At 40.9% G+C, this 24,466-nt stretch overlaps 1 protein-coding gene and 1 long non-coding RNA gene across 2 annotated transcripts in view; one reads left to right on the top strand and one right to left on the bottom strand.

Moving 5' to 3' along the window:
* The window catches only part of dnm1a (dynamin 1a), a 286,115-nt gene that overhangs the window by 230,947 nt on the left and 30,702 nt on the right, over positions 1-24,466 (top strand). Inside the window, exons 18-20 of the mRNA XM_062478483.1 lie at positions 23,474-23,585; positions 23,806-23,817; positions 24,264-24,434. Of these exons, the coding sequence (XP_062334467.1) occupies positions 23,474-23,585; positions 23,806-23,817; positions 24,264-24,434 (295 nt within the window). The remainder of the gene's footprint in view (positions 1-23,473; positions 23,586-23,805; positions 23,818-24,263; positions 24,435-24,466) is intronic.
* The window catches only part of LOC134034122 (uncharacterized), a 76,661-nt gene continuing 62,733 nt past the window's right edge, over positions 10,539-24,466 (bottom strand). The window contains exon 3 of the long non-coding RNA XR_009932194.1: positions 10,539-10,568. This is a non-coding gene — a long non-coding RNA (uncharacterized LOC134034122). The remainder of the gene's footprint in view (positions 10,569-24,466) is intronic.

A 24,466-nucleotide genomic window follows, 5' to 3' on the forward strand; every position in this document is an offset into this window, starting at 1 on the left:
AGTAACCAACATGATATCAAATGTCAACAAGATTTGTAAGACACCAGCCAAAGTGTTCACAAGTAGAATTTACAGTATACATAAAGTGTAATAACATTGCTTTCATCAAAAGCACAGCTTACAGATGCTACATATCTAGTGCTTCAGACATTTACCTCTTAAATTGAATCACTGAATCACTATTTGGTTAATCTTTCAATTACAGCAAGCAATGCTTGCCCTTGCTGCTGCTGCTGCTGAAGGAGCATGGCCTGGGTAGCCTGCATTTGGGCCTGCTGTTGTTGCATCATTTGTATCACATCTATCATCTGCTGCTGCGACTGTTGTGCCCTCCTAGCTTGCTCCTCCATCTCTTGCTTTTTATATTCTAGCTCTTTCTCTCTCAGCTCTCTGTCAATTTGACTTCTCTCTCTCAAAAATGCAATTGTATCATTGCCACTTCTCCTATGCTTGTTGCTTAACCCTTGTGTTATCTTCGGGTCATTCTGACCCATCAGCCGTGTGACCCACCGTCGTATTGCGACAAATTTACCTCATACAAAAACAAAGTGAAGCATTTTCTTTTAACCGTTGGGCTGTCTCAGACCCCCCACATTGCAAATGTTAAAAGAAAATTATTTTTATTAGTTTTTGTATTGGGTAAAACTGGGTAAACACAATGATGGTTCGTTATGAACCTTTGGGTCATGTGACCCGAAGGCAGCACAAGGGTTAACTCCTCTCCATCCTCACTCAGCCTTCGTTTTGTCTGGCCTATCCTCTCCATGGCCCTCTTCCTAGCCTCCTCTGCTTTGGCCCTGTCTGCATCGATCTTCCCTCTGTCACTACATCCTCTCATTTCTTCAACTGCCTTCTCCTTTTCTGTTATTTCCTCAATTAATTGATCTAATTCTGTGATTTCAATTGATGTCCCGGTACTCCTCTCATCTTTACTATTTTTCTTCTTATATTTGTCCTGGATCAGGGCAAACCTCTCTCTCACAGACCTTTGTGAAACTTTAAATTGAAGGTCCAGGGAACTATTCAGGGCGTCTGCTATAGTAGACCAAGTCTTCCCCTTGTCCACACTCCCCTTCTTGAATCGGAAAGGCTCCGAAACTAGAATTTCTCTTGCGAGTATCACATCATGCCTCTGTCCACTCCATGGGGCACTAGATACATTTGGGCAACTAGTTAACCAAGCTTCAAAATATGATCTGCTACATAGTTTTGGATATAAAGTATGCTATAGTTAAGATACCTGTCTTGATAAATAATTCTAATCAAAACTGTTGAGAATAGCCAATTTGTTAGCTACAACGTTAGCCTGGCTAACTAACGGTAATGTTACTTACCAGTACTGTGGTCTACCTACCAGTACTAGGTCTTGAGTTTTGGCAAATGATGACATGTCTATGAACAAACAGGAAAATTGGTCAAATTAGCCAGTATCTTTAACAAATATACTAATAATCCATAAAGCTACTAACGGTAGAATGGAATGTAAACGAAATGACAGTGTCAAATACGATAAAAACGTATAATCACCTGCTTGAAATCCGACGTTTTTCAGAGTACGGCAAACCAGTCGCTCTCACGTAGTAGACAGTTGGGCTACAACGGCAGGAAATTTCGAGATAGAATCGCGCATGCGCAAAGTGGATTTTAGTTTTCTCGAACGCCGTAGCCGTCCCTTCAACCGTCGCTGCTTAAAGTCCCTATTGCCAGTCCGTAACCACGACGTTGTGGCAACGTTATTTTCCGACGTTGCCAGTCTGTAACCGCGACCTCCTAGCAACGTTGTTTTGTGACGTTGCCAGTCCTTAACCGCGACCTCCTAGCAACGTAATTTTGTGACGTTGCCAGTCCGTAACTGCAACGTTAATTAAGTAACCTATATTTCTTAATTCTACTGCTTATATTGGGGCGGTTCATATGCAGACCTCATTTGCCCAAAATGCTACTTGTTCTTGTATAATAGGCTACATGGTAGCCAACTTTAGGAGGACTATGTTTGTGTGATGTGTAGCCTAACTCAAGCTAATCATAAACAAGGCAGCATTTCCATGTAACATTCAGTCATTTTATTTCAAACAAAGTACCAAACAGTGAATTAAAATCTTCTGCCAGTCCCCGCTACAGGTCCTGTCTGTTGGCCCTGACAATGAAGCACAAAATAAGTTAGTGTTCTATCAACATAATTGCACGTGTGAAAGGGGCTATACAAGTCATAAAAAATCACATCTAAAATAATATACATCATCAAAAAAATATTATGGGATTCTAGTTTTTTTGTCACATAGCCATGTGAAAGGTTGGATATGGAAGCTGCAATCATGATTCATTCACCTGGCTTGTTTTGAATGGGCTGCCGGGGCGTGAGTGTCTCCGCTATGAGGAGCTCCACAGCCTTCTCTCCCAGTCCCGTCTTACACTTCATCACAGCGTCTGCAATTAGAAGTCATGAACTTATTGTCAGCACCAATTTGAACGTTGAACGCTGCGTATAAGCCATAGTTCATGACATCTCCAAACACCTACCACTCTCTTTCGGAACTCCAGCACCTTAAGGCGCTCCTCAAGGTCTTGGAGTTCAGCCTGTGTTTGGGCCACCTGTAGGTCCATCACTGGCACCTCTTCAGTGTGTCTGCCCTGTAGTCGCCTGAATAGGAGAGCCTCTCGCTGGTTCTCCTCCAATGTCTCCATCTTCCGGAGCATAACCTGTAATGTGTCTGTAATTAAGGACACGTAAAACAAGTTTACAAGAGTTTGCATGATTGGCATACACTGTGGTTCTTCTAGATTAGCTGTAACATTGATGTACATAACAAATGTTACCTTGAATGGTCTTTGCCCAAGATGGTACAGCTGAATTGGGTATACAAAGCATTAGTATGACAACATTTGTTGTTTTGACAAATATGTTTCCCCCCACGATCAGAACAACTTACGTATGCCTTACAATGAGTTGGCAATGGTTTGAGTATTTTTTATAAGAGTGTCTTATATTTGCACTTGCCTGGCTGCCAGCTGTTTTCCTGGGCCCCCTATGGGTTCTCCTCCACCAGACCACAGTTGACACCTAGGGGTATGGCATCTGGTGATGCAAAAGTTTTAAGTCATGCTTTTGCCTCAAAACATAGCCTTTAGGGTTGCCATGGCTCATACAATTATTGTCACTGTTACAAACGGTCATTCATTACTTTACCATAATTTCCAAGGGACACAGTGCTAGTGATGGTGGTAGGATCATCTGTACAGAAATGAAAGTGGAATGTAGTTTATGTACATAGTATTAGCATATTGATATCAAAGGAGTAGCACCGCACATATGTGATCGTTCGAAAGCAGGGCCCCACAGCGTAGCGTCGCACATGTGTGATTCTGAACATTCCAACCGACTATTTTCCGATAGACAAAAACTATATGACAAACGCTATAGTATGGCTTCAAAATTTACAATTAGTAGGCTAACAAGTAACACTAGCAAGTAGTAGCATTGGTACGAGTATTATGCTAGGTTGCTAGGTAACAGAAGCTAATTAAAGCTACCTAGCTTCCGTTTTGGAAAAATAACTCGTGGAACGTCGGAAATATTTAGAACTCACGCATCTAAAGGTTAAAACGAATAAACTTACCCAAAAACAGATGTCATGTACAAATTGGAAGAATTAGTGACATGATACTTTTATAGACGCCATTGCTGTGCATGCCATGACCGACTGTAAAACGTGATCAGCCACGCGCTAGCTCCACAGTCTTTGAAAATTCCAGGCTAAATAAACTATTTTGGGACAAGGTTTTCTAACAGTTCTGAACGTTTATTTTCTTCTGTTCTTTTGTGGGTGATTTGTGAGACGCTAAACTTTGATAACATGTAGGCCTATGCATTTTCAGTATTTCAACATAACTTTCTGGAGGGTTTAACCTCTAGCTAGCGAAATCCTAACGTAAACAATGTGAATCTGATAGCACATAAACAGGCTAAATAGCCTCAATTTCAAACATATACGTAATAGCATGCCCCATCCAATTTCTGAAAATATGTTTATATATTTAAAACTTTCTGTAAAGAAACTCACCTTTGAAGTAGCTAATTTCCAGTTGAAATCCAATGCGTGCAAGACGGTTGAACCCCTGCAAAATCTCTTCTGAAACCCCAGTTTCAGCGATGCGTTGAAATGGGCATGCGCAAAGTTGTTGCTCAGGGGCAGACTGAGGGGCAGGTTTGCTAAGGAAGAATTGTAATATTCTGTGATGACTTGTCTTTGGAAATGAAACTCTTAAGAGTCGCTTACCTTTTGGTCACATTTAACAATTTTGTATTACAAAATTATTGGAGCACAAATTTGCATTGTGTGTCATACAGCTTTGGTGTGCTATACAAAGAATGTTTGCTTAATCATGTTACACATCACACATTGATTGCTTTTGTACATGTTTATAGTAAAGAATGAAAGACTAAATTATATTCCAAATTCAGTCTTTTATTTATTAAAGCTATGTTTCTGAATATGAGAAAATTGATGACCAATGACATGCTGGGGCTGAGCTGCACATGAATTACATGCATTGTCTACATTTATACGTGCTGGGTGCAACATTTAATATTGTGTGTGATTGAAATTCATGAATTTCTCAGTCCAGTGTGATCTCTCCATCACTGGATAAACCACTATATTGCACTCGAGATCCGTTGTCCTGCGACCAAAGAGCGACTTAATGGCAACTTAACCCATGGTACCAAAATTAATGTATCCAGCCGACCAAGGTACAACGTCACGGCAACGTTGTCCACGGGACCAAAAAATAACGTAACCAGCCGACCAAGGTACGACGTTGCGGCAACGTTGTCCACGGGTCTAAAAATAAGGTAACCAGCCGACCAAGGTACAACGTTGCGGCAACGTTGTCCATGGGACCAAAAAAATAACGTAACTAGCCGACCAAGGTACAACGTCACGGCAACGTTGCCCACGGGTCTAAAAATAACGTAACCAGCCGACCAAGGTACAACGTCGCGGAAATGTTGTCCATGAGACCAAAAAATAACGTAACCAGCCGACCAAGGTACGCCGTCCCGGCAACGTTGTCCACGGGTCTAAAAATAACGTAACCAGCCGACCAAGGTACGACGTTGTGGCAACGTTGTCCATGGGACCAACTGGCAACATTCCCTTTATAACGTTGCCACGACGTTGCCAGAAGGTAACGTCGCGGGTTACCAACTGAGCACTTACTGGCAACGTTGCCGCAACGTCATGTGTTAGCTGGGTAACCTCTGTTGTCAATATCGCCAATAAAAAGTAAATACTCTTCAGTTACGAAGCATTTGTTTGTAGCAAGGTAATGAATGATAGTTATTAGACCGTATGTGACCTGGTTTCGCCGTTCTATTAGCAGCCATGATGACAGTAGCGTCACTAGAATGGCCATAACCATTATTATGTCTATGGCCATAACTAACAAAAGATCAAATATCGAATCTGTCCGCTGTTCTACATTGCCCACATAATTACGTTTCTTATATACTAGTTTAATAATTGGACCAATACGCTGATCCTATTGGTCCAGAAGACGTACTCAAAAGTTAATAAATTCGTTTATATACCTCCTGAAAGTTCGCAGAGGTAAATAAACGTTTTTACGGACCTAGCAACAAGCGGTTGCCTTGGAGATGTAGCCATTGACCTTAACGACGTGGCATCTGCTCGGCAACAAAGTAGCCTAAATTGCCCAAAAAAAAACTTAAACAACCAAATATGGTTTTTGCACAGGTCCGAAAACGCCCCGCAATCGCTTCCCGTTTTAAAGAAGTATAAGCAGACAGAAGACGAATTGATGTTGTTGATATGTTGCCTTGGAGATGTAGTGACGTCACCAGTGCAAGTGCAGCTGATTGCTCTGACAACATGGCGTCTGCTCCAGATTCGACGTGTTTGATTTGGGATCTTCCCCTGTATTGTTGTAGTATATAAGAAACCAAATCTTTACTCCTCGACAGGTCAGCAAACGCTTTGTCGCCTCGATTTCGTTTTAACAAATCTCGGTTTACAAAGGCGTTTGCAGACCTGTCGAGGAGTAAACATTTGCTGTATATTTCATTCCAAGACTGCCGAAACCATAGATATACTTAATGTGTGGTCAGAAATACAACTCCTTTGGCAGTTTCAAAAACGTTCATGGTGCGTGTCTGTTTGGTTGCCACGGTGATGGTGCAGCTGTGATAGCTAACGAGCTAGGCAGAGAGAAAAACGAACATTTACCTAGCATCCACACCTCAAACAAGTTGACCTAGACGCAAAACTACACGTCCAATCAATAAAATTAGGATATTTTCCGAGACCCAAGACTCTGCCGAAACTAGAGATGTCCTTTATATGTCTTTGCGGTCAGAAATATGTCTCTACCGGCAGTTTCGAAATCGTCTTCCTTCTTGCTTTCTCTGACGGATTTTACCCACCTCTCCATTGAAGTTAGTGAGAGAATTTGAAAGGCTGCTCTCGCTTCAAGGCTCATAGCTGAAAATCTGTAAATGTGAGCTCTTTAGTAGTTAAATTGGCTGAAAGAGGGCAATTTTTCCTACATTTGAAGGTATAACTTGTTTCTGTAAGTTAAACTATATGAAAGTTAGAGGAATTTGTTTGACAATTTAGTTGAATATCAGAAAAAGAGCAGGCAGCAGTGTGCCACTCTGCTTGCTGCTCATTCATAAAAATCAAGGAGCAAACATTTTATTGTATTTCGAACTGTCATAATTCAAAATTGGCTGAATATTTCAAATAGCTGAATCATTTGGGAATAGCTGAATGGTGTCTCTAGCTGAAAGTATGCTGAAGTAGTTACGTTTGAAAGAGGAGGAAGCTTTTTAATGATTTGAAAGGATTTACCATTACTTTTAATGGGAGAATAATTTGCGCAAAAACCTTAATGTCTCAAAAAGTATAAAAGTGAGAAATGAGAAAAGTCATAGCACACATCTCCTGAAGGAGCTGAACGTTTTGATTGCAAAATTGTAGGAATCGGTGAAAGTATGCAGGACTAGTTAAAGGACAAAAAACCAGCGGAAGAACTAAGTTGAAAAACAACTAAGTTGAAAAACATATATATTATTGTGAGATATATATGTGAGAGAACAAAGGCTGTGCCCTTGCCGAAGGCAAAGCACACCCAATAATAATAATTTATATGTGAGAGAACAAAGGTTGTGCACACCCAATTATTAGTATAGTGCTTCAAAATGTTTTGCCAGTAATTAAGGTTACAGCTTCAGTAACAAAAAAGATTCAATGTGCAATGCATAATAGATTTTCCTAGACATTAATAAAAATACAAATGTAACTTGTAATGTACTTTAAAAGTATTTTGACAGTTTTTGCTGTATAGTAAAAGAAAAAGTACATCCTACTCCAGAAGAAATGTATACAATTTTTTGTTTCTAAGCATACTTCTTATAAGTATATCAAAAGTGAACTATTTTCAAAGCATACTTTGAACTAAAAGTGTACTATCCATTTTACTACACTTATAGTATACTTTAAAGGTGACATGACATGAAAACATCACTTTAGGAGGTTATTTAACATTAATATGAGTTCCCCTAGCCTGCCTTTGGTCCCCCAGTGGCTAGAATTTTCGATAGGTGTAAACCAAGCCCTGGGTGTTCTTCTCCGCCTTTGAGAAAATGAAGGCTCAATTGCTCTGTTTGAAAATCTTAGGTTACCTCCCCTCTCTCTGCTTTGCCCGCCCAGAGAATCTGGCCCGCCCATAAGAAACTGAGCTACGACCGTGCAAGTGTTTTTATCCTCGAGAGACATCATGGCTTGCAAACGAACGAAGTATTACATTTGCTCAGTTTGGATGTACAAAGGAAAACAAAAATCTTTTTACAGTTCCTTCATCCGAGCCTCTGAAGACCCAGTGTTTTAATTTTATTTTCTCTGGAAATGCGCCTACACAACTTCTATTGTAGGCGCATTTGTTTTGTATGTCTGCGCCAAACACTTCAGCCACGACTGTTTCCTCAACTGAGCTAATACAAAACTGGCCTTGCTGAAATTAAATTCTGGATCAGTACTAACTCTCCTTCGTCCAGCTACTAACCTCGGACAAGTAAGTTAACTAACGCTATATCATTTTGTAGCTTTACTGTAAATAGCTTTACCTAGCTTGCTACCCTTAGAATGTGGCTGTAACATTAGCTCTGCAGCTAACAGCTGAGTTACTGTCGCTAATGGAAAGGTAGATAGCATCAATTATGTGTGTGAATACATGCTGTAACGTGAGTGTTGTACACTTCTTTGTTATTAGGATAACCGTTCTGCTGTTGGTGTTATGGCGCGCGCAATATCCGCCTTTCCCCTCATTGAAATGACTGAGTGTGTACCTCTGCAAACCAGGGTTATCAGATGAGAATTCGCAAATTCGAGGCATCTTACAGCAACGGGGCTACAGCCATTGCGATGCATCCATTGTAAACATTAGCGCATGGTGCCGCCCTTCCGCTCCTCATTAGCATTTAAAGCTACAGACACCAAAACAGCGCATTCTGAGGAAAGCTCCTTGTGGGACTGCTAGTAGTGGCTGTAATTCTGCACCAAGGCTGAATTTCGGGAAAGAGACCTCTGATACAGTATTAGGGGACCACTAAGGCCTATATAAAAGCATCCTAAAACAGCATGTCATGTCACCTTTAATATACTTTTTTGTAAGGGATATCTGGTGTGGCATCACATATTATAGAGAAATAGATTGAATTAGAGAATCTTTCCCTGAGAATAGTGTTGAGAACGTGAATTCCACATAGTTCAATGAATTAATTTTGAGAGCGCCAGATAGTGCGCTGGTAGCTGTTCCGCTCCTTGTCTATATTCTTTTTCTAGATGTTCTCGCAAGACAGAATCATATTTTGCAATCAGCTCGAGTAGACCTAAAAAATGTCCATTCCGAACATCACCAAGCTCACTGGTTTCCCCTCTGAAAGCTACATTTCTAGATGCCAAAAAGAGCGTGACATATAATAATCTCTCCAACAAAGCCATTTTTTTTGTCCACTTGCATTTGGAATTCCTGTTGGAACTGGCCATCAACACCTGTGCCATGTATTAGGGAATGCTGTAGATTCCGCCAATTCCAGTAGCAGTGTTTATGTGGGCTGCTTTTTTATGCTCTGGTAATTTACTGAAGAGTTTCTGCCACTTCGTTTTGGACACATTAAACCCCTCTCGGCTATTAAGTGCGCTTATAGACTTCTTCTCTAATTCATCAGAAAAGAGAATGCATGGAACACATTAGCCATTTGCCTACTTCAGCAAGTCACAGTATATCCAAGCCCTGATAGTGTAACTGAGAAGACGCAGTAAATAATTCCTCTTTCAAGTAATAAGACCCCGTTCCATTGTTGAGCATTACATTATCTGCATTAGGGTGACCAGACGTCCTCTTTTACCCGGACATGTCCTCTTTTTGAGACCTAAAAAATGCGTCCGGCAGGGATTCCAAAATTGTTCGGGATTTTGCTTCGCCGGATATTTGTGTTTCTCTGGGTCTTTCACAAACTATTAGGCCCTTACAAGTTTTGGAAAGGGTATCTCCCTTACGTTCCACCTACTTGCGCGAGCTCTGACTGTAGAGAGAACTGTCAATTTGATCAGATAGTGCGGCATGCAATACACGACCACCCCACCCCCCGTTGACGCAACGAAGTGTCCTCTTTTTCACAAACTCAAATCTGGTCACCCTAGCTGCATGGTCTGTAGAGATATTGGGACGAAGCTGCAATACAGTGCATAAAGTGTTTCATTCTGCAGAAATTGTGTAAATGTTTAATGTAACAAATAACATTTTTTATAACACCTCAATTGTTATCATTTGTATAATATTACAGCTATCTTCGTTGGTCAAAGGCACAATCTTTACCCCGACGTGACTTTTGTGCATGGAAAAGTGAAACGTAAATGTAGGCTACTTGTCCAAAGGACAAGTGCCTCAAAAAGTTAATGTCAGGCCCTGAATGATCACTGTCACTAGACACTCACCAGAGCTCGTTGCTGCGTTGCTAAATGATAGCAACTCACCAGGACACTTCACCAACTCTCCACTCATTCTCCTCGGACCATCCATTTAATTGGCTTTGACGGCCATCAGGTCTCGGCAATTCCTCATTTGCCCTCTCATGTCTACTCGGTTAAAAATTATACGGCTGCGGGTCATCATACACATTTATGCATTTAGCATAATTTTATCCAAAGCGACTTCCAAGAGAGAGCTTTACAAAAAGAGCATAGGTCACTGATCATAACAACGAAATAGCCCCAAACATTGCGAGCAGCCAAAACATGAAGCATACATTGTGAAAAACCAAATAAGTGCCAAAGGGAAGAACCATAAAAGCATGCAGTTAAACAAGTTACAATTAAACAACATGAAACTCAAAAATTGCAAGAGTGTAACTGTAGAAACATCAGCAGTAAAATATTTCACAGCGAGTACAAGAATTTAAAACCGTTACAACTAACCAACAAGAGCAACAAGTCTCTCAATACGAGTCATTGTGATCCTGGAGGAAACTAACATCAGGTCCAGCCTTACTAAGTGCCGTTGTACTCCCGGAACAAGTGTGTCTTGAGCCTTTTCTTGAAGGTGGGGAGACAGTCAGTGTCCGTGATGGAGGTGGGGAGTTGATTCCACCATTGGGGGGCCAGACAGGATAAGAGCTTGTGTTGGGACCGGGCGCTCTTGAGCGGTGGGACCACCAGATGGTTGTCAGAAGAAGACCGTAGGTGGGTGGGGGGGGTGTAAGGCTGGAGGAGAGACTTGATGTAGTCGGGTGCAGTCCCGTTCACTGCTCGGAAGGTCAGTACCAGAGTCTTGAATCTGATACGGGCCATGATGGGAAGCCAGTGGAGGGAGATGAGGAGCGGGGTAACATGGGAGCGTCTGGGTAGATTGAAGACCAGACGGGCCGCTGCGTTCTGAATCCTCTGGAGAGGGCGGGTTGCGCTTGCTGGGAGACCGGGGAGCAGCGAGTTGCAGTAGTCCAACTTTGAGAGGACAAGTGCTTGGACTAGCAGCTGGGTGGAATGGAGACAGGTATCTCCTGATCTTCCGGATGTTGTAGAGGGTGAATCTACACGACCGGGAGACCGCAGCAATGTGGGCTGTGAGGGAGAGCTCGTCATCCATGGTCACCCCGAGGTTCCTGGCAGAGGATGAAGGGGTCACCGTCGCCGATCCCAGGGTGATTGAGAGATCGTGGGAGATGGAGGGTTTGGCCGGGATGATGAGGAGTTCTGTTTTGGCGAGGTTCAGCTGGAGGTGGTGCTCGGTCATCCAGGCGGAGATGTCTGTGAGGCAGGCCTCGATCCTAGCTGAGCTCTCCGGATCAGTCGGGGGAAACGACAGGTACCGCTGCGTGTCGTCAGCATAGCAGTGGTAGGAGAAGCCATGGGAGGTGATGATTGGTCCAAGCGAGGTGGTGTAGAGGGAGAAGAGGAGGGGTCCAAGGACGGAGCCCTGCGGGACACCAGTGGAGAGCTGGCGGGGGCACTGACACTTTGCCTCCCCAGGAGACCTGGTAGGATCTTCCCGACAGGTAGGATGAGATCCACTGAAGTGCAGTGCCAGTGATGCTCATCTCAGAAAGTCTGGCCAGCAGGATTTGATGGTTATCCGTATCAAATGCTGCACAAAGGTCCAGCAGAATGATGATGAATGACCTCGAAGCCGCTCTGGCAGACTGGACGGCAGTGGTGACTGACAGGAGGGCAGTTTCTGTGGAGTGGCCAGTCTTGAAGCCCGATTGGTTGGGGTCAAGCAGGTTGTTCTGAGAGAGGAAGTTTGACAGTTGGTTAGATACAGCGCGTTTAATTGTTTTAGAAAAGAAAGGTAGTAGTGATACTGGTCTGTAGTTCTGGAGGACGGCTGTCAATACACATTAGTGGTTTTTGCCACCTCTTCTTCATCCCAGTCAGTCGCCATAGTTCTAGAACTAGGCTGAGGCTTCTCTCCTCCACGACTCCCCAACTCGACATCATCGCCAAATTGCGCTAATATGCTAATGCTAACACCAAAAATATCTTTAACACCATTTGGAGACACCATTTGGAGATTTTTTTTTAATGATATACATTTCTTGAGTGCTTCCTGTACCGATTAATCAACAGTGGTGTTTAACCTGCAATATGGCCTTTAAGGCTACTACCTTACATTTACATTAGCCAATAAACAGCCAGTCTCGTTTAATCTTCTCACATCCATTTGCTGCTTTGGAGTGTGACAAAAATGCTGGGAAAGGCTTGTCTTCTGAATCTTTTGCGGACATACTTTTTATCAAAGTAGTGCTGTCAACACCTGCCAATGGTCTAACAATGTTCTCTCTCTCTACAATATACTTTTTTGGGGGCCATTTTCCTGGGTCATAGTAGCTCGCCGGTTCGATGACACTTGCACAGGCTTCCCCTTCATGTCCAGGCAGTCCAGCATCCTGTGATTTGGGTTCTGTCTCCATAACATTATTGCTGTCTACAGAAATCGCTGTGGGTAACCTTTTCATGTTCCTGTTAAATTTGCCTGAAAACGCCTAAACAGCATACCCAAAGTAAATTGGAAGCTGTTCTTGAACCATTTGGAGTACATGCATGTAAATGATCTCTTTTGAAAGCTGACACTCTGAAGTTATGTCCCCTGTTGTCAGGACCCCTGTCAGTCCTTCTAGTGTTGAGTAATAGAAGCTTGAACACAAGGAAAGTGAAAATTTCTATTTCCGCCTAGATTTTGTTTTGAAAACAGAGGCCTGAAGAGGCCTAGAGGTGGTAGGTATTATCTGGAAGACTAAATTGGACCACAGGTTGAAGCCTTACCCAATTCAAATCAAAAGTCAAACATAATACCACAATATATTAATATTTGACACATGTTTTTATAAGAGTACATCCAGGAATTTTCTAAAAGGGTCTTTTGGAGACTCCAAAATGACCCTTTGTAACCAAGGTCAAGGTCAAATAAAAAGGTATTATTTTTCATAATTGTTATCTCTAATGAAAGGTGGTACTTAGAACTATCATATATAATAGCTAAATCCCTAATTAGTAATACTGAAACACAAAAACTGAAGCATGAACACATTGGAGTGCTTTATCTGATTCCAAGGATTGGCGCACAAAGAACACTGATTCTGTCAACCATATTGCGCAATCGACTGTTATTTTGAAGGCTCCACAGACGCATACAAATGAGGTATTGGCATTTTCAGCTAGCTGTCAGCTACAAGGCTAACGAGCTAATTTCAGAGCCAGTCGAAGCCAGTTCGAGAAATTTGTTTAGAACGAGTGTGGGGGGGGGGCGGGGGGGGGGGGCGGGACGCACAGACCTAGTTGGCTTTAGAGGGCTGTCAACGGGGCATGGAAGCTCCTATTGGGTCGAACAAGGTGTCAATCAAAAGGGGAGGGTTCAACGGACATTTTGATACCTTCATTTTGTAAATACTCCGTTGCTAACCGGAGAAAATAACACTTTTATGTGAACAAGTTGTTTCTTCCGTCGGCTAACTTGCATAATGAAACAAAGGATAATGGCTATTCATGAACGTAAAACATTGTATTTGGACGAATTACTTTACATGGTTAGATACTTTGAACCCTTGGGACTTACGCAGATCAAGTTTTGATGGCATGATTTGCACACCTGGACCTATTTGAACAACTTAGGGTGAGTACAACTTTTTTCTTTGGCATTGTTGAAGGAATGTTCACCGGAAAAAGACGTTGACTTTGCTTGCTATTGCGACTTGATCTTGAATTGGTTTATTTCAATGGAAGCACAAGAATCGTAGCTTTCCAACGATGTATAACATGTGTAGCGTCTAAAAAATATATTTGTTAGAATTTAGTGCGTCGTAACTGAGGGAGGGGGAGGCAGCATTTTTGTCTCGCGGGCGAAACAGGAGCGTAAACATTAAACCCTGGTGTCGAGCAATGCAGAATATGTTCTTTCTCAGTGTCAGCTTTGCTCAAACTAGCTACCTCTTGGCTAGCATCGTGGCTACTGCTGCTCGTCTCTGCAGCCTGGCTGGGAGCATATTTCGGAGTTGACTGAAAACAAATATTTATTACATTTATTTTGGGGTCTAATGCTCTTGCTGGCTCTCTCCTTTTTTTCCTCTTTTCTTTACTGATATCCCAATTTCTGAACAGGTCATGGCATAGTAACGACATGTAGCCTGCTTGGACATTAGTATTAGCTTATCCTTAGATCAATACGTGTGTGGGGGGGTCATTATGAAACAGGCAGGATGTAGTGGAGGCTAAACGCCGTTCACGCAACTCCCGAAATTCGGAAATAGCGTTTACCCACTTAAAAAGTGTGTTTATCCACCTCTAAATAGCGTTTATGCGCGTTTTCGCACCTCTAAGTTTCCTGCGCCTTGTATTCTGCCGTTGGAAGAATCCGAAATAAATTTGGTGTCATTTTAAAACACCAAAGCCTTAATAGCTGTAGTTTGAATAGCTGTAGTCTGAATCATTTCATCTGCGCTGTATATGGTCTGTGATGCTCCAATCAATGCGTTGCGGCTGCGGTGGCGACACCAATCTGGATCCACAAAGTATGTAAACCTACATTGTGGATTAGCCTGCCTGCCTACCTGTTCGGAATGGATTAATTAGCCATGGATATCAGGCGATTTTTGAAGAGACCATCGAGTGCTCCCACTCCTACTGATGCCCGCAAAAGGCCTCAAGTACAGAGTAAGATCAATCGCATTAAGACAGGGATAAACGCTAACCTACTATTAATAACATGCTTTCAAATACGATGATGCAGGTACAAGCCAACCTTCCCGGTTCCATCTAAATAGGCCGAATGAAACGTAATAATAAATAAATAATAAAATTCATAGTTTACCCACCTGTAATTTGACCTACACCACTGTAAACAGGCTACATTTTACTAAAGCAACAATACAATGTTTGTTTGCTTTTTTAAGTAATGGTGAGTATTTCAGTTCAAAATAAAATTGGTTATTATTTCTTAAAATATCAGGGGTTATCAGGGGGGTGTTCCATCAACGTCGATTAAGGAAAAGCTAGACTTATCTTGCCAAGTCTCACTTACTTTAGCGAGAGTTCCGTTCCATTAAGGTGGCTTATTTTAGTTTTAGCTACGTAACCAAGGTAACTTATACTTCGGAACTAGCCTGATCCGTGTCAGGCTAAAAGTCAAGCTAAACTAAAATGTGTTGCAAATAATTTCAAACAGGCGGAAACAGAATCTCAAAAGACAGTTCCGTCGAGTAAATTCCTGCGCGCAAACCACTTTAGTCCGTGTTCGGAAACGTAAATTCAGACTATTTGAAGTGCAGACATTAATGATTTAGCTACATGTTTACTTCATCTCCAAAAAATATATTAATTTAAATAAACAAGTTAAGAAATAATGTCACTTTTGTTTTCAAAAGCCATTGGTTAATTGACATAAAATAAGGACTTAGAAACTAAGCAGAGCGTCTAGACAAGTTACAATCAATTATGGCGTATCCGTTCTTTGACAACCCTGTGGTGGATGAAGGTGCTCAGATTATACAAAGAGCGTTTATCCCACCAGCCCCAAGGGTCTTCAGAGACAGAAGTAATGGTTCCCTGACCAGTATCTGTGGAAGAAGTATAGGTTCAGCAGGCCCAGCATAGTTTATCTAGATAAATGTAATTGTCATTCTTAAAAAAAATATATATATATATATATATGAAATAACACTTTAGCAACTCTTAAGGATGGCAATGAACACATAAGAGCAGCCTACCATCCTTTGTAAAAAGTAATAGAAAGGAGAGTAGACTATAATAGTAGAAAGGAGGGTAGTAGACTGCAGCCTATGTAGGTAGGCCTAGACTATGTAGTCTGCTGGAATCACACACAAGGAAGCAAACCCACTGTAGCCAAGCCTTGACACTGTTCAGTCTGTCTGCATCTGTCTATGTCTTTGCATGTGGGACATTCTTGAACAGGCAACTATGCCAGGAAATATGAAGGGTATACCTTGCTCCAAAGCAGTACCTGAATATTATCATCAGTTTTTCAGGTAATCTTGAAACACAAAGAATCAAGGAGACTTTTTATTCAATTGTATAAAGTATTTTCAATGTTTGAAGTAGCCTATATGTTGACAAGCCTCTATATTACCACTCCTCTGGCTTCCCCAATATTATAGGTGCAATATACTGTCCCCATGGGTGTATCCAGGCCCATTGGAAGACTCAGGGGGTGACTGCCTGGTGCCCCCATGGTTGAAAGTGTTTCTAAAATGCCCAGAGTGGCAAAAATTAGACCAAGTGCCCTACTGTCTGCCATTCACATTGTGAAATATGCTTGAGTGCACAGGATGCCCCATGCAATAAATGACAGTGTGCCCTCTATAAATGTAAAAACATGTCTTTATGAGTTCCTTTATAGTATAGAAAATGTGATGCAGTACCCTATAAGGTGCCCTTACAATGGCCTAAATTGGACTGTTCCCATGCCCTTACTTCCAATGGAAAAAGGTGCTGTTATGAAGTGCCCTTTATGCTGCCCCTACATGACAGTGTCCCAAATGTTGCCCTTTCCAAAGAAGACAATTAGATTCTGTGCCCAACAGTCTCCCCTAATGTTCACAGTAGGGCATGCTTTCCCAAAGTGAGGCTGTGACAACACTTGGCACAGCCACAGTCTGTCACTGTCCAAGCCCCCTCTGGATCTGTGGAGGCAGACTATGTTAATTGGAAATACTCGTAATATAATAATGATAGTCATGGTGAGCAATTTTAAATGACTGTTCTGCCAAACAAAGTGTGCAGTTTGGGTCACCTTCTGATCTAAAGTCAGTGCTGGATCTGTGCAATACTAGTCATTTCAGTGAATCCCCATTTAAGTCATGGTTATCTTTCCCTTTTATCTTAAAGCTCAGCATTTAGCCTATCAGTTAATAAATGTGTGTGGCAAAGTTATTTTGAAGTAATTTTTGATTTTGTTCAAGATAATAAAACATTATTAGCCCACATCAAGTGCAATTAACCATGGCCTTCTTCAGTGTTTTGAATTTTATCCTACAATTTTCAATTGCTGCCACGTTCTTTTTTGGGCTATTATTCTCAATCTCCTGTTGAGAATATCGGCCATAGGCAAGCCTGTCAGAACGGTTTCAGACAGCTCATCAAATTACGCTAATTATCAGTAGGCCTAAATGCATATATATATATGTTAAGTAGATTTGGTAGGTCTACAATTTACACATTTTAACGGTCGTAATGGTTTGACAAGTTGTCTCCCTTGCCATGTTAATTGCGGCAACGTTGCCCTTTTTGGGGACAAAAAAACTCAAATCAATTTATGCTGCTGAAACAACATACCTCTGCTGCTTTACACTATACTTTTTGCGACATAACTCCTCTTTTCGACGATCGCCTAATCTGGGCTGCACAGTCTAAGCTTATTGAGGTCTAGCTTGAATTAGCGTTGCCTGTTAGTGGAACGGAACGTTAGTGGAACGGCTTGAGGCTTAAGTCTATGTTGACGTTTACCCAAGTGAGACTTATTCGTGTTAGCGTGACTTGCGTTAGCGACGTTGATGGAACACCCCCCAGGTGTCTCAATACTGCGGTGAATCACCACTCGCGGAACTCAAACGTTCAAATATTTTTATAAACCTTGCCTTTGCTTTCATTTATTCTTTCGAGCTTTGTTTCTGCTTATCTGAGTTATGTTGTATGGTTGTGCTCTCTAGATGTATTTGCAAACTACAACTGTTTATTAAATTAAAGGTTTGGTGCAGATTAGAACTTGAAGTGGCGATAAGGTCTTAAAATATTTTGAGATGGTCTTCAAAAAGACTTAAAAAGGTAATGAAATTAACTTCAGGGTTCTTGCATATACCCTGTGCCAGGAATCTGTGTGTGTGTGTGTATCTGTGTACAAATTAGAATGGGTTTAGTTTCCAAAGAGTAGCTCAAGAACTGGGCACTCTGCAAAGTTCATATTTCTCAGGTGTGCTTTTAATCATACAAAGGAGTGCAGTTGTTTGGATAAGCATTTCGACATTTTCAACAAAACAATTCGCTCTCAACTCTCGGCCATGTTGAGTTGACCGAGCTGCACTAAGCTAGCTCTCATGAGCCAAAACAACAAAAAAACTATATTATTTATGTCAGTGCGATACATAAAATCCAAGGCTATTTTACTGATGAAATACTGGCAAGCTAACCACGGGAAAGACAATATTTAAAGTGGATGGTTTATTTCAGTAGGTGTAGCTGGAAGGTTATTAGCTACAATTAGTTCACAGTGCTGCTTTCAAATGAGCCTTTATGGATGAAATGCAGGCTAGCTAACAGAATGACAATATAAAGTGGATAATTTCAGTATAGATCAGTGAATATAGCGACAGGAACAATGTTCGTACAAATGTAGTCTCCTCGGTCAGTTATCGTGTCATATTTATGAGAATGCGATACAGAAAACAGACAAATGAAGGCTACATTATCATTTGCATGTATGTATTAGAGCTATGACATGCATAAGTGACCAGAATAGATTGTGGATGTTGAACAAATACTCAGAGATGACAGAGAATTTCAATTGTAATCTGAGAAATATTCCAAAGCCACTGAGAAGAACTGTCATCACTAGTTGCATCATGGGCACTGCTCTAGTTCAAGTAATCGGTATTTGTGTTTCACTGGCATCTTAATCAACGACTGCATCACGGGCACTGTGCACTAGTCCAAACAATGTCACAAGCGGCACTGCTTATCCTTAGGTTGTGAGTAAGACACCAGTCAATTTTCACATTCATACATATATATAGACCAGGGGCGTGGGACTGACCATGTAGAGACAGAAATGACATGCCGTTGTGTAGATAAGATAAATAACAAGGCCATTTAGTTTGTTTAATAATAGAGCAAGCTATAGACCTGTTTTATAGGAAAGGTAAGCTTAAATGACTTATTTTGTGATCTGGCACTATATAAACAAAAAAAAATATTTTCAATTTATTTTTATTTTTTTACAAAATTAACTTTGACCTTCCAAAGTCAAAGTTCACCTTCAGCGCCCCTCTATTATAATGGTAGGGTAAACACTGTAGAGTCTACCTCCCTTTATAGGCTAACATTTGTAGCTACACCCATTACACAAAGCATCCTCTCACAAAGAACGATCTAAGTGAGTGACATATGTACACCAGAAGTAAACACTCTCCCACACACTACAGAAGCTGACTTTAATTATTTTTAATGGCAGCAGTGAAATAAAACAGAAAGCATTAAAATACAAAATTCTCGTGGGTTAAATGTACACTGAAATAAGTTTGGATTTAGGACAACAAATCCTAAATGCTAGATTTCCTTTCATATTACTTCAGTGCCACAGTCTAAACTTTGTCAATCTGTTCACGAAAGCTGTGAAAATGTGAAAACATTTTCCATTTGGGACTTTTTAAATATTTGATCTTAAGTCCGATGAGTTTTACATTTTGTTTTTCATATTTTCACTTCGCTAATTTAGCTATATATTTATATTCCAGTGCAGATAAGGCCAAATTGAGCAGTGTTGAGTGACAGCGCTGACACAGAAGTTGAATCAGATTGTTTCGACGGTTTTCTTTATGGATGAAATGCTGGCTAGCTAACTAGCAACAAGACAATACAAAGTAGGCACTTTAGTTTCAATAGAGATGCAGTGAATTTTATCAACATGTTTTTTTCAAATTTACGTGCTTACTTTGAATCTCTCGACAAAGCACTAGTGATGGGAAGTTCGGATCATTTTACTGATTCGGTTCTTTGAATCTCGTTCAGTAAAATGAACGAATCTTTTTTCGAGTAATTCGTTCATTTCAACGGGGGGGGGGGGGGGGGGGCTATCCGTCCACAGCAAACACGTATCATATTCTCATGTAGGTTAGTGCATGACATGTGCACCAGCAGATACTATTTTAAAAGAAACTAGAGAGGGTACAATTTCTGGGGAAATTGTAGGGTGTGCTTGCTTGCGTCGGTTGCACAGGGGTCCGTTTTTGAATGACATTTTTACAGCTGATTTCTGTATATTTTATATGAAAATGCATACTTATTATTTATAAAGATTACATAGATTTAAAAGCTTCTTTTTTGCTGCTCATTTACAACTGAAAATACGAGTGAAGTGTAGAATGAAATAGATGTCTTCTCATTTCCCCTGCAAGAGGCAGCCTCATCGTTGAATCAAAACGAATAAATATGGCAGACCGGTCTAAAAATTGACCTAATCTGTATGACTTAAACGTCATTTTAAGTTTTACCCTTCTCATGATATTTTCAGGCATTTAGCCTACTCATTGCATTCATTCATTAATAAAGAACCCCCTTTGAAGATTATTCTACGACGTTACCCGGCAGTAGAAGATGGAATCGCGATTCAAACAGTACCATCTGCTAACTGAAAATATGCCCCCCAAAACGTAAATAAGCTTGACATTTATTTAGTGGAAAATCGCTCATTCATAAAAAGCTCACTGGTAGCGATCATTGTCAGTAACAACGCCAAGTGCGATATAGCCCTGTGTGGAGAAGCTGCCCCGGTAAATTGTACTACTACAGTACAGTACTAGACTACTGCTGTGTTCGTCTTGGTAGCGATTGCGTTGGTTGAATTGGATTTAACATTCCGTTGTACGGTTTAGGCTGAAATTAATTATTTTCATGAACAGATGGACAACGTTTAGGCTGTGGCAATGAAGTTCAGGTTAGTAGTTAGATAGACTTTTGATTTAAGTAAGGGGAGTGCCGAACATGTTCTGTCGCCGTTTGACTTCCTAAACAGCTGTGTAAGTTAGATGTTTTTGTCGTGTGTCTCGCGTAAGCTACAGCGTTGCAGTGAGCTACACTGGTTTGAAACCACAGGTAATGGTAATTTCACCAACAAATCGTTTACTAATGTCAGAATAAATCCTACAACGAAAATGTATATGTGAGGAATGTTTATTTTAACGATTGAAAACAGATAACGCTACATCATAGACCACTGTAGTATGTGTTGCCCGGGCAACACAGGCTAATGTCATGATGCTAATACTTCAGTGAAATAGTAGACTACTGTTTCCGAAAGTAGATGTACTTCCTTAATAATATCAGCTTATACTGTACATTACACATCACAATTGTGTGTCATATCACAAAGTAAAATGAGTAAATAGTTATCACCCTGGCCTCTTTGCTTGTGGCGTTTCTGCAGCTGCCTTGCAGTAAAGCTATAGTTAGCCTAGCTATCCCCCAAGTTAACAGATGCGAAACGAATGTTCTGCCAAAGGTAGTCACGCGTGTTTTCGTGACGTTAGTGACGTAGTGACGTTAGTAACGTCAGTGACTGTGGCTAGCAAATTAGCCACCGTTAGCTTCACTTTTCGCCACAAAAACTTAACTTCAGCCTAAACCATGCAACGGAACGTAAATTCCAATAGAAGCAACTCAATCGCTACCAAGACGAAACTTTTGACACCTACGTTGTCTATGTAGGCCAAATATTGACTGAGTTTTAGGGGGGCAAAAAGAAATAAAAATAATAATAATAATAATAATATATATGTGAGAGAACAAAGGTTGTGCTCTCGCCGAAGGCTTGAGCACACCCAATAATATATATGTGAGAGAACAAAGGTTGTGCCCTTGCCGAAGGCAAAGCACACCCAATTCCTGCATTACATTAAAATGTATCATGACAGTTTGTATGATTTGGTCATTTATTATCACACTAGCATTTAATTATCACGGCAAACATGTACACTGCACTAAACTGTAAGTGTAAATGTAAAGTGAAAATAACAAAACCAGTCAGTATGATGACTTGAGCGAATATCATTCACGTCTTACTAAAACAGCGGCCACGCGAAAGGGAATGAGGAAACTGTTTCCTCTACTAAAAAATACAATGCGGGTCATGTGAAAAAAGGATCCAAAGACTCGTAGAAAGACCGAGTCGGGAAATGAACGAATCGTTTGTTTCCTCCAGTACAGAGCCTATGCAGGTCACGTGAAAAATGATCCAAAGACTCGTAGAAAGACCGAGTCGGGATATGAACGAATCGTTCGTTTCCTCCAGCTACCAGTACAGAGCCTATGTAGGTCACGTGAAAAATGATCCAAAGACTCGTAGAAAGACCGAGTCGGGAAATGAACGAATCGTTCGTTTCCTCCAGTACAGAGCCTATGCAGGTCACGTGAAAAATGATCCAAAGACTCGTAGAAAGACCGAGTCGGGATATGAACGAATCGTTCGTTTCCTCCAGCTACCAGTACAGAGCCTATGTAGGTCACGTGAAAAATGATCCAAAGACTCGTAGAAAGACCGAGTCGGGAAATGAACGAATCGTTCGTTTCCTCTAGCTACCACTACAGAGCCTATGCAGGTCACGTGAAAAATGATCCAAAGACTCGTAGAAAAGACAGAGTTGGGAAATGAACGAATCGTTCCCTCTAGAGTTTCCTCTCGCTACCAGTAAAGAGCCTATGCAGGTCACGTGAAAAATGATCCAAAGACTCGTACCCGAGTCTAGACCGAGTCGGGAAATGAACGAATCATTTCTGTTTACCTGGACGAGCCTATGCAACAGTCCCGATGCGCGGCCATGAGAAAATGAACGAATCACTCTTTGAGAGGACTCGTTACTCCCGAGTCCTTGTAAGGATTCGTTCAAAATGAACGAATCGTTCACGAACAACACATCACTACAAAGCACGAGAAATGTCAGTGTCCAGCTAGTCTAATACAACAGCGCTATATTTCAACTAAGATGTTTTAATACTATTTGTGCTTTGGGAAAAGCCTGGGTCCGATAACAAGCTTAAAATATTTTATGCGGGAATATATGATTTTGCTCTAGCTATCTTGCCGCGAGCATGTCTAAAACTCCCGGCACTAAAATATCAGACAGATGAGGGAAGATTGTGCAGCGTTCAATCATTTAATCTGATATACCTCATAATCCGTTTCCATAAAGTAGAAACACTTGTGACTGACTGAGATGTATTCTTCCTCTGCATGCACCGAAATGTGACGTCTGTGCCGTAAATTCGCAGCACAAATATTTAGAACAAAAAACTAATTACAGTGAACATTAAATGGCAAAAAGTTGACCAAAACCAATGCATTTCAAGATCAACTTACCCAGTAAAAATATACCCATTAATACCCAGAATGCATATACGCACAAGCAGACATGTACACATACACACACTGACAAACATTTTGTAGTAAGTCTTCTAGGCATAAATATACCATATGATATGATATGAGGAATAATAAAATTTCTTACCCTTACTCTGGTAGTATGTTTCTCAAAGTCAAATTCCAACTAGCATTCCACAATAATTCATCTGACTACTGCTCTTGCTGACACACACAACCACATAAACAAACAACGACATCAACACACACCTAACCACAGTCATGAATTCATTGATGCTCAGAGCTCTCCCTCAAACCACAGGAATGTGTATAAGGACTACCGTCAACTGGAGCTGGCCTGTGATAGTCAGGAGGATGTGGATGGATGGAAGTCGTCTTTCCTCAGAGCTGGAGTCTACCCCGAACATGTTATGGTTAACAATGAAAACACACACACTCACTGTGTATAATACATAATATACATATTGCAATGACAAATACAGTATTATTAATTACATTGTAAAAAAAAGAAGCTTTATACCTACCCACTGCAATGTGTTAATTGTGTCTGTGTTGTCAGAGTCAGTATAAATGTCTTTCAATCCCTCTGCCTATCCTCTTTGTCCTCTATTGCTTGGCTTTTGGACCTTGCAGGAGAAGGAGAAGGTATGCCTTTTTCCTTATTTCCAAATATATTTCAACCTCTCTCTAACTTCACTTTTAAAATGATACTTTCAAATGTACAACATAATTTTACATTCAACTATCAAATGCTGAAGGAAGTTAATCATGTGAAAAATAAAAATGATGATATGGTCTGGCGGCAATAAAGCAATTCTGTCAGAGGTGTAATACAATGTCAATTTATCAAACGTTTCTGTACGATATTTTCACAAGTGTAGCATTTCTGATTGATGAATTATTGTCTGAGTTAATGTCTGACATTATTTTCCTCTGAAGTGTTCATTTTCATCCATCTCATTCCCTCTTTATTAAAACAAATCCTTCCTCTCTTCTTTGTCTCATTCTTTCTCTTCTCTTCCTTTTGTGTCTTCTATATTTCTTACCGTTCTTTACTCTTCTATTTCACCTATGGCATTGTTTTTCAAAAGAATGACACTGGGGAGGAGAACGGGTCAGACAACTTCATGAATTCTATGGACCCCCAGCTTGAGAGGCAGGTGGAGACTATCAGGAACCTAGTGGACTCTTATATGGCTATTGTTAACAAGACCATCAGAGACCTCATGCCCAAGACCATCATGCACCTCATGATCATCAACGTAAGTGTGACATCCTAGTGGTGCAAATGTAG

The sequence above is a fragment of the Osmerus eperlanus genome, chromosome 14, assembly GCF_963692335.1.
Source record: "Osmerus eperlanus chromosome 14, fOsmEpe2.1, whole genome shotgun sequence".
In the NCBI taxonomy this organism is placed as follows: Eukaryota; Metazoa; Chordata; class Actinopteri; order Osmeriformes; family Osmeridae; genus Osmerus; species Osmerus eperlanus.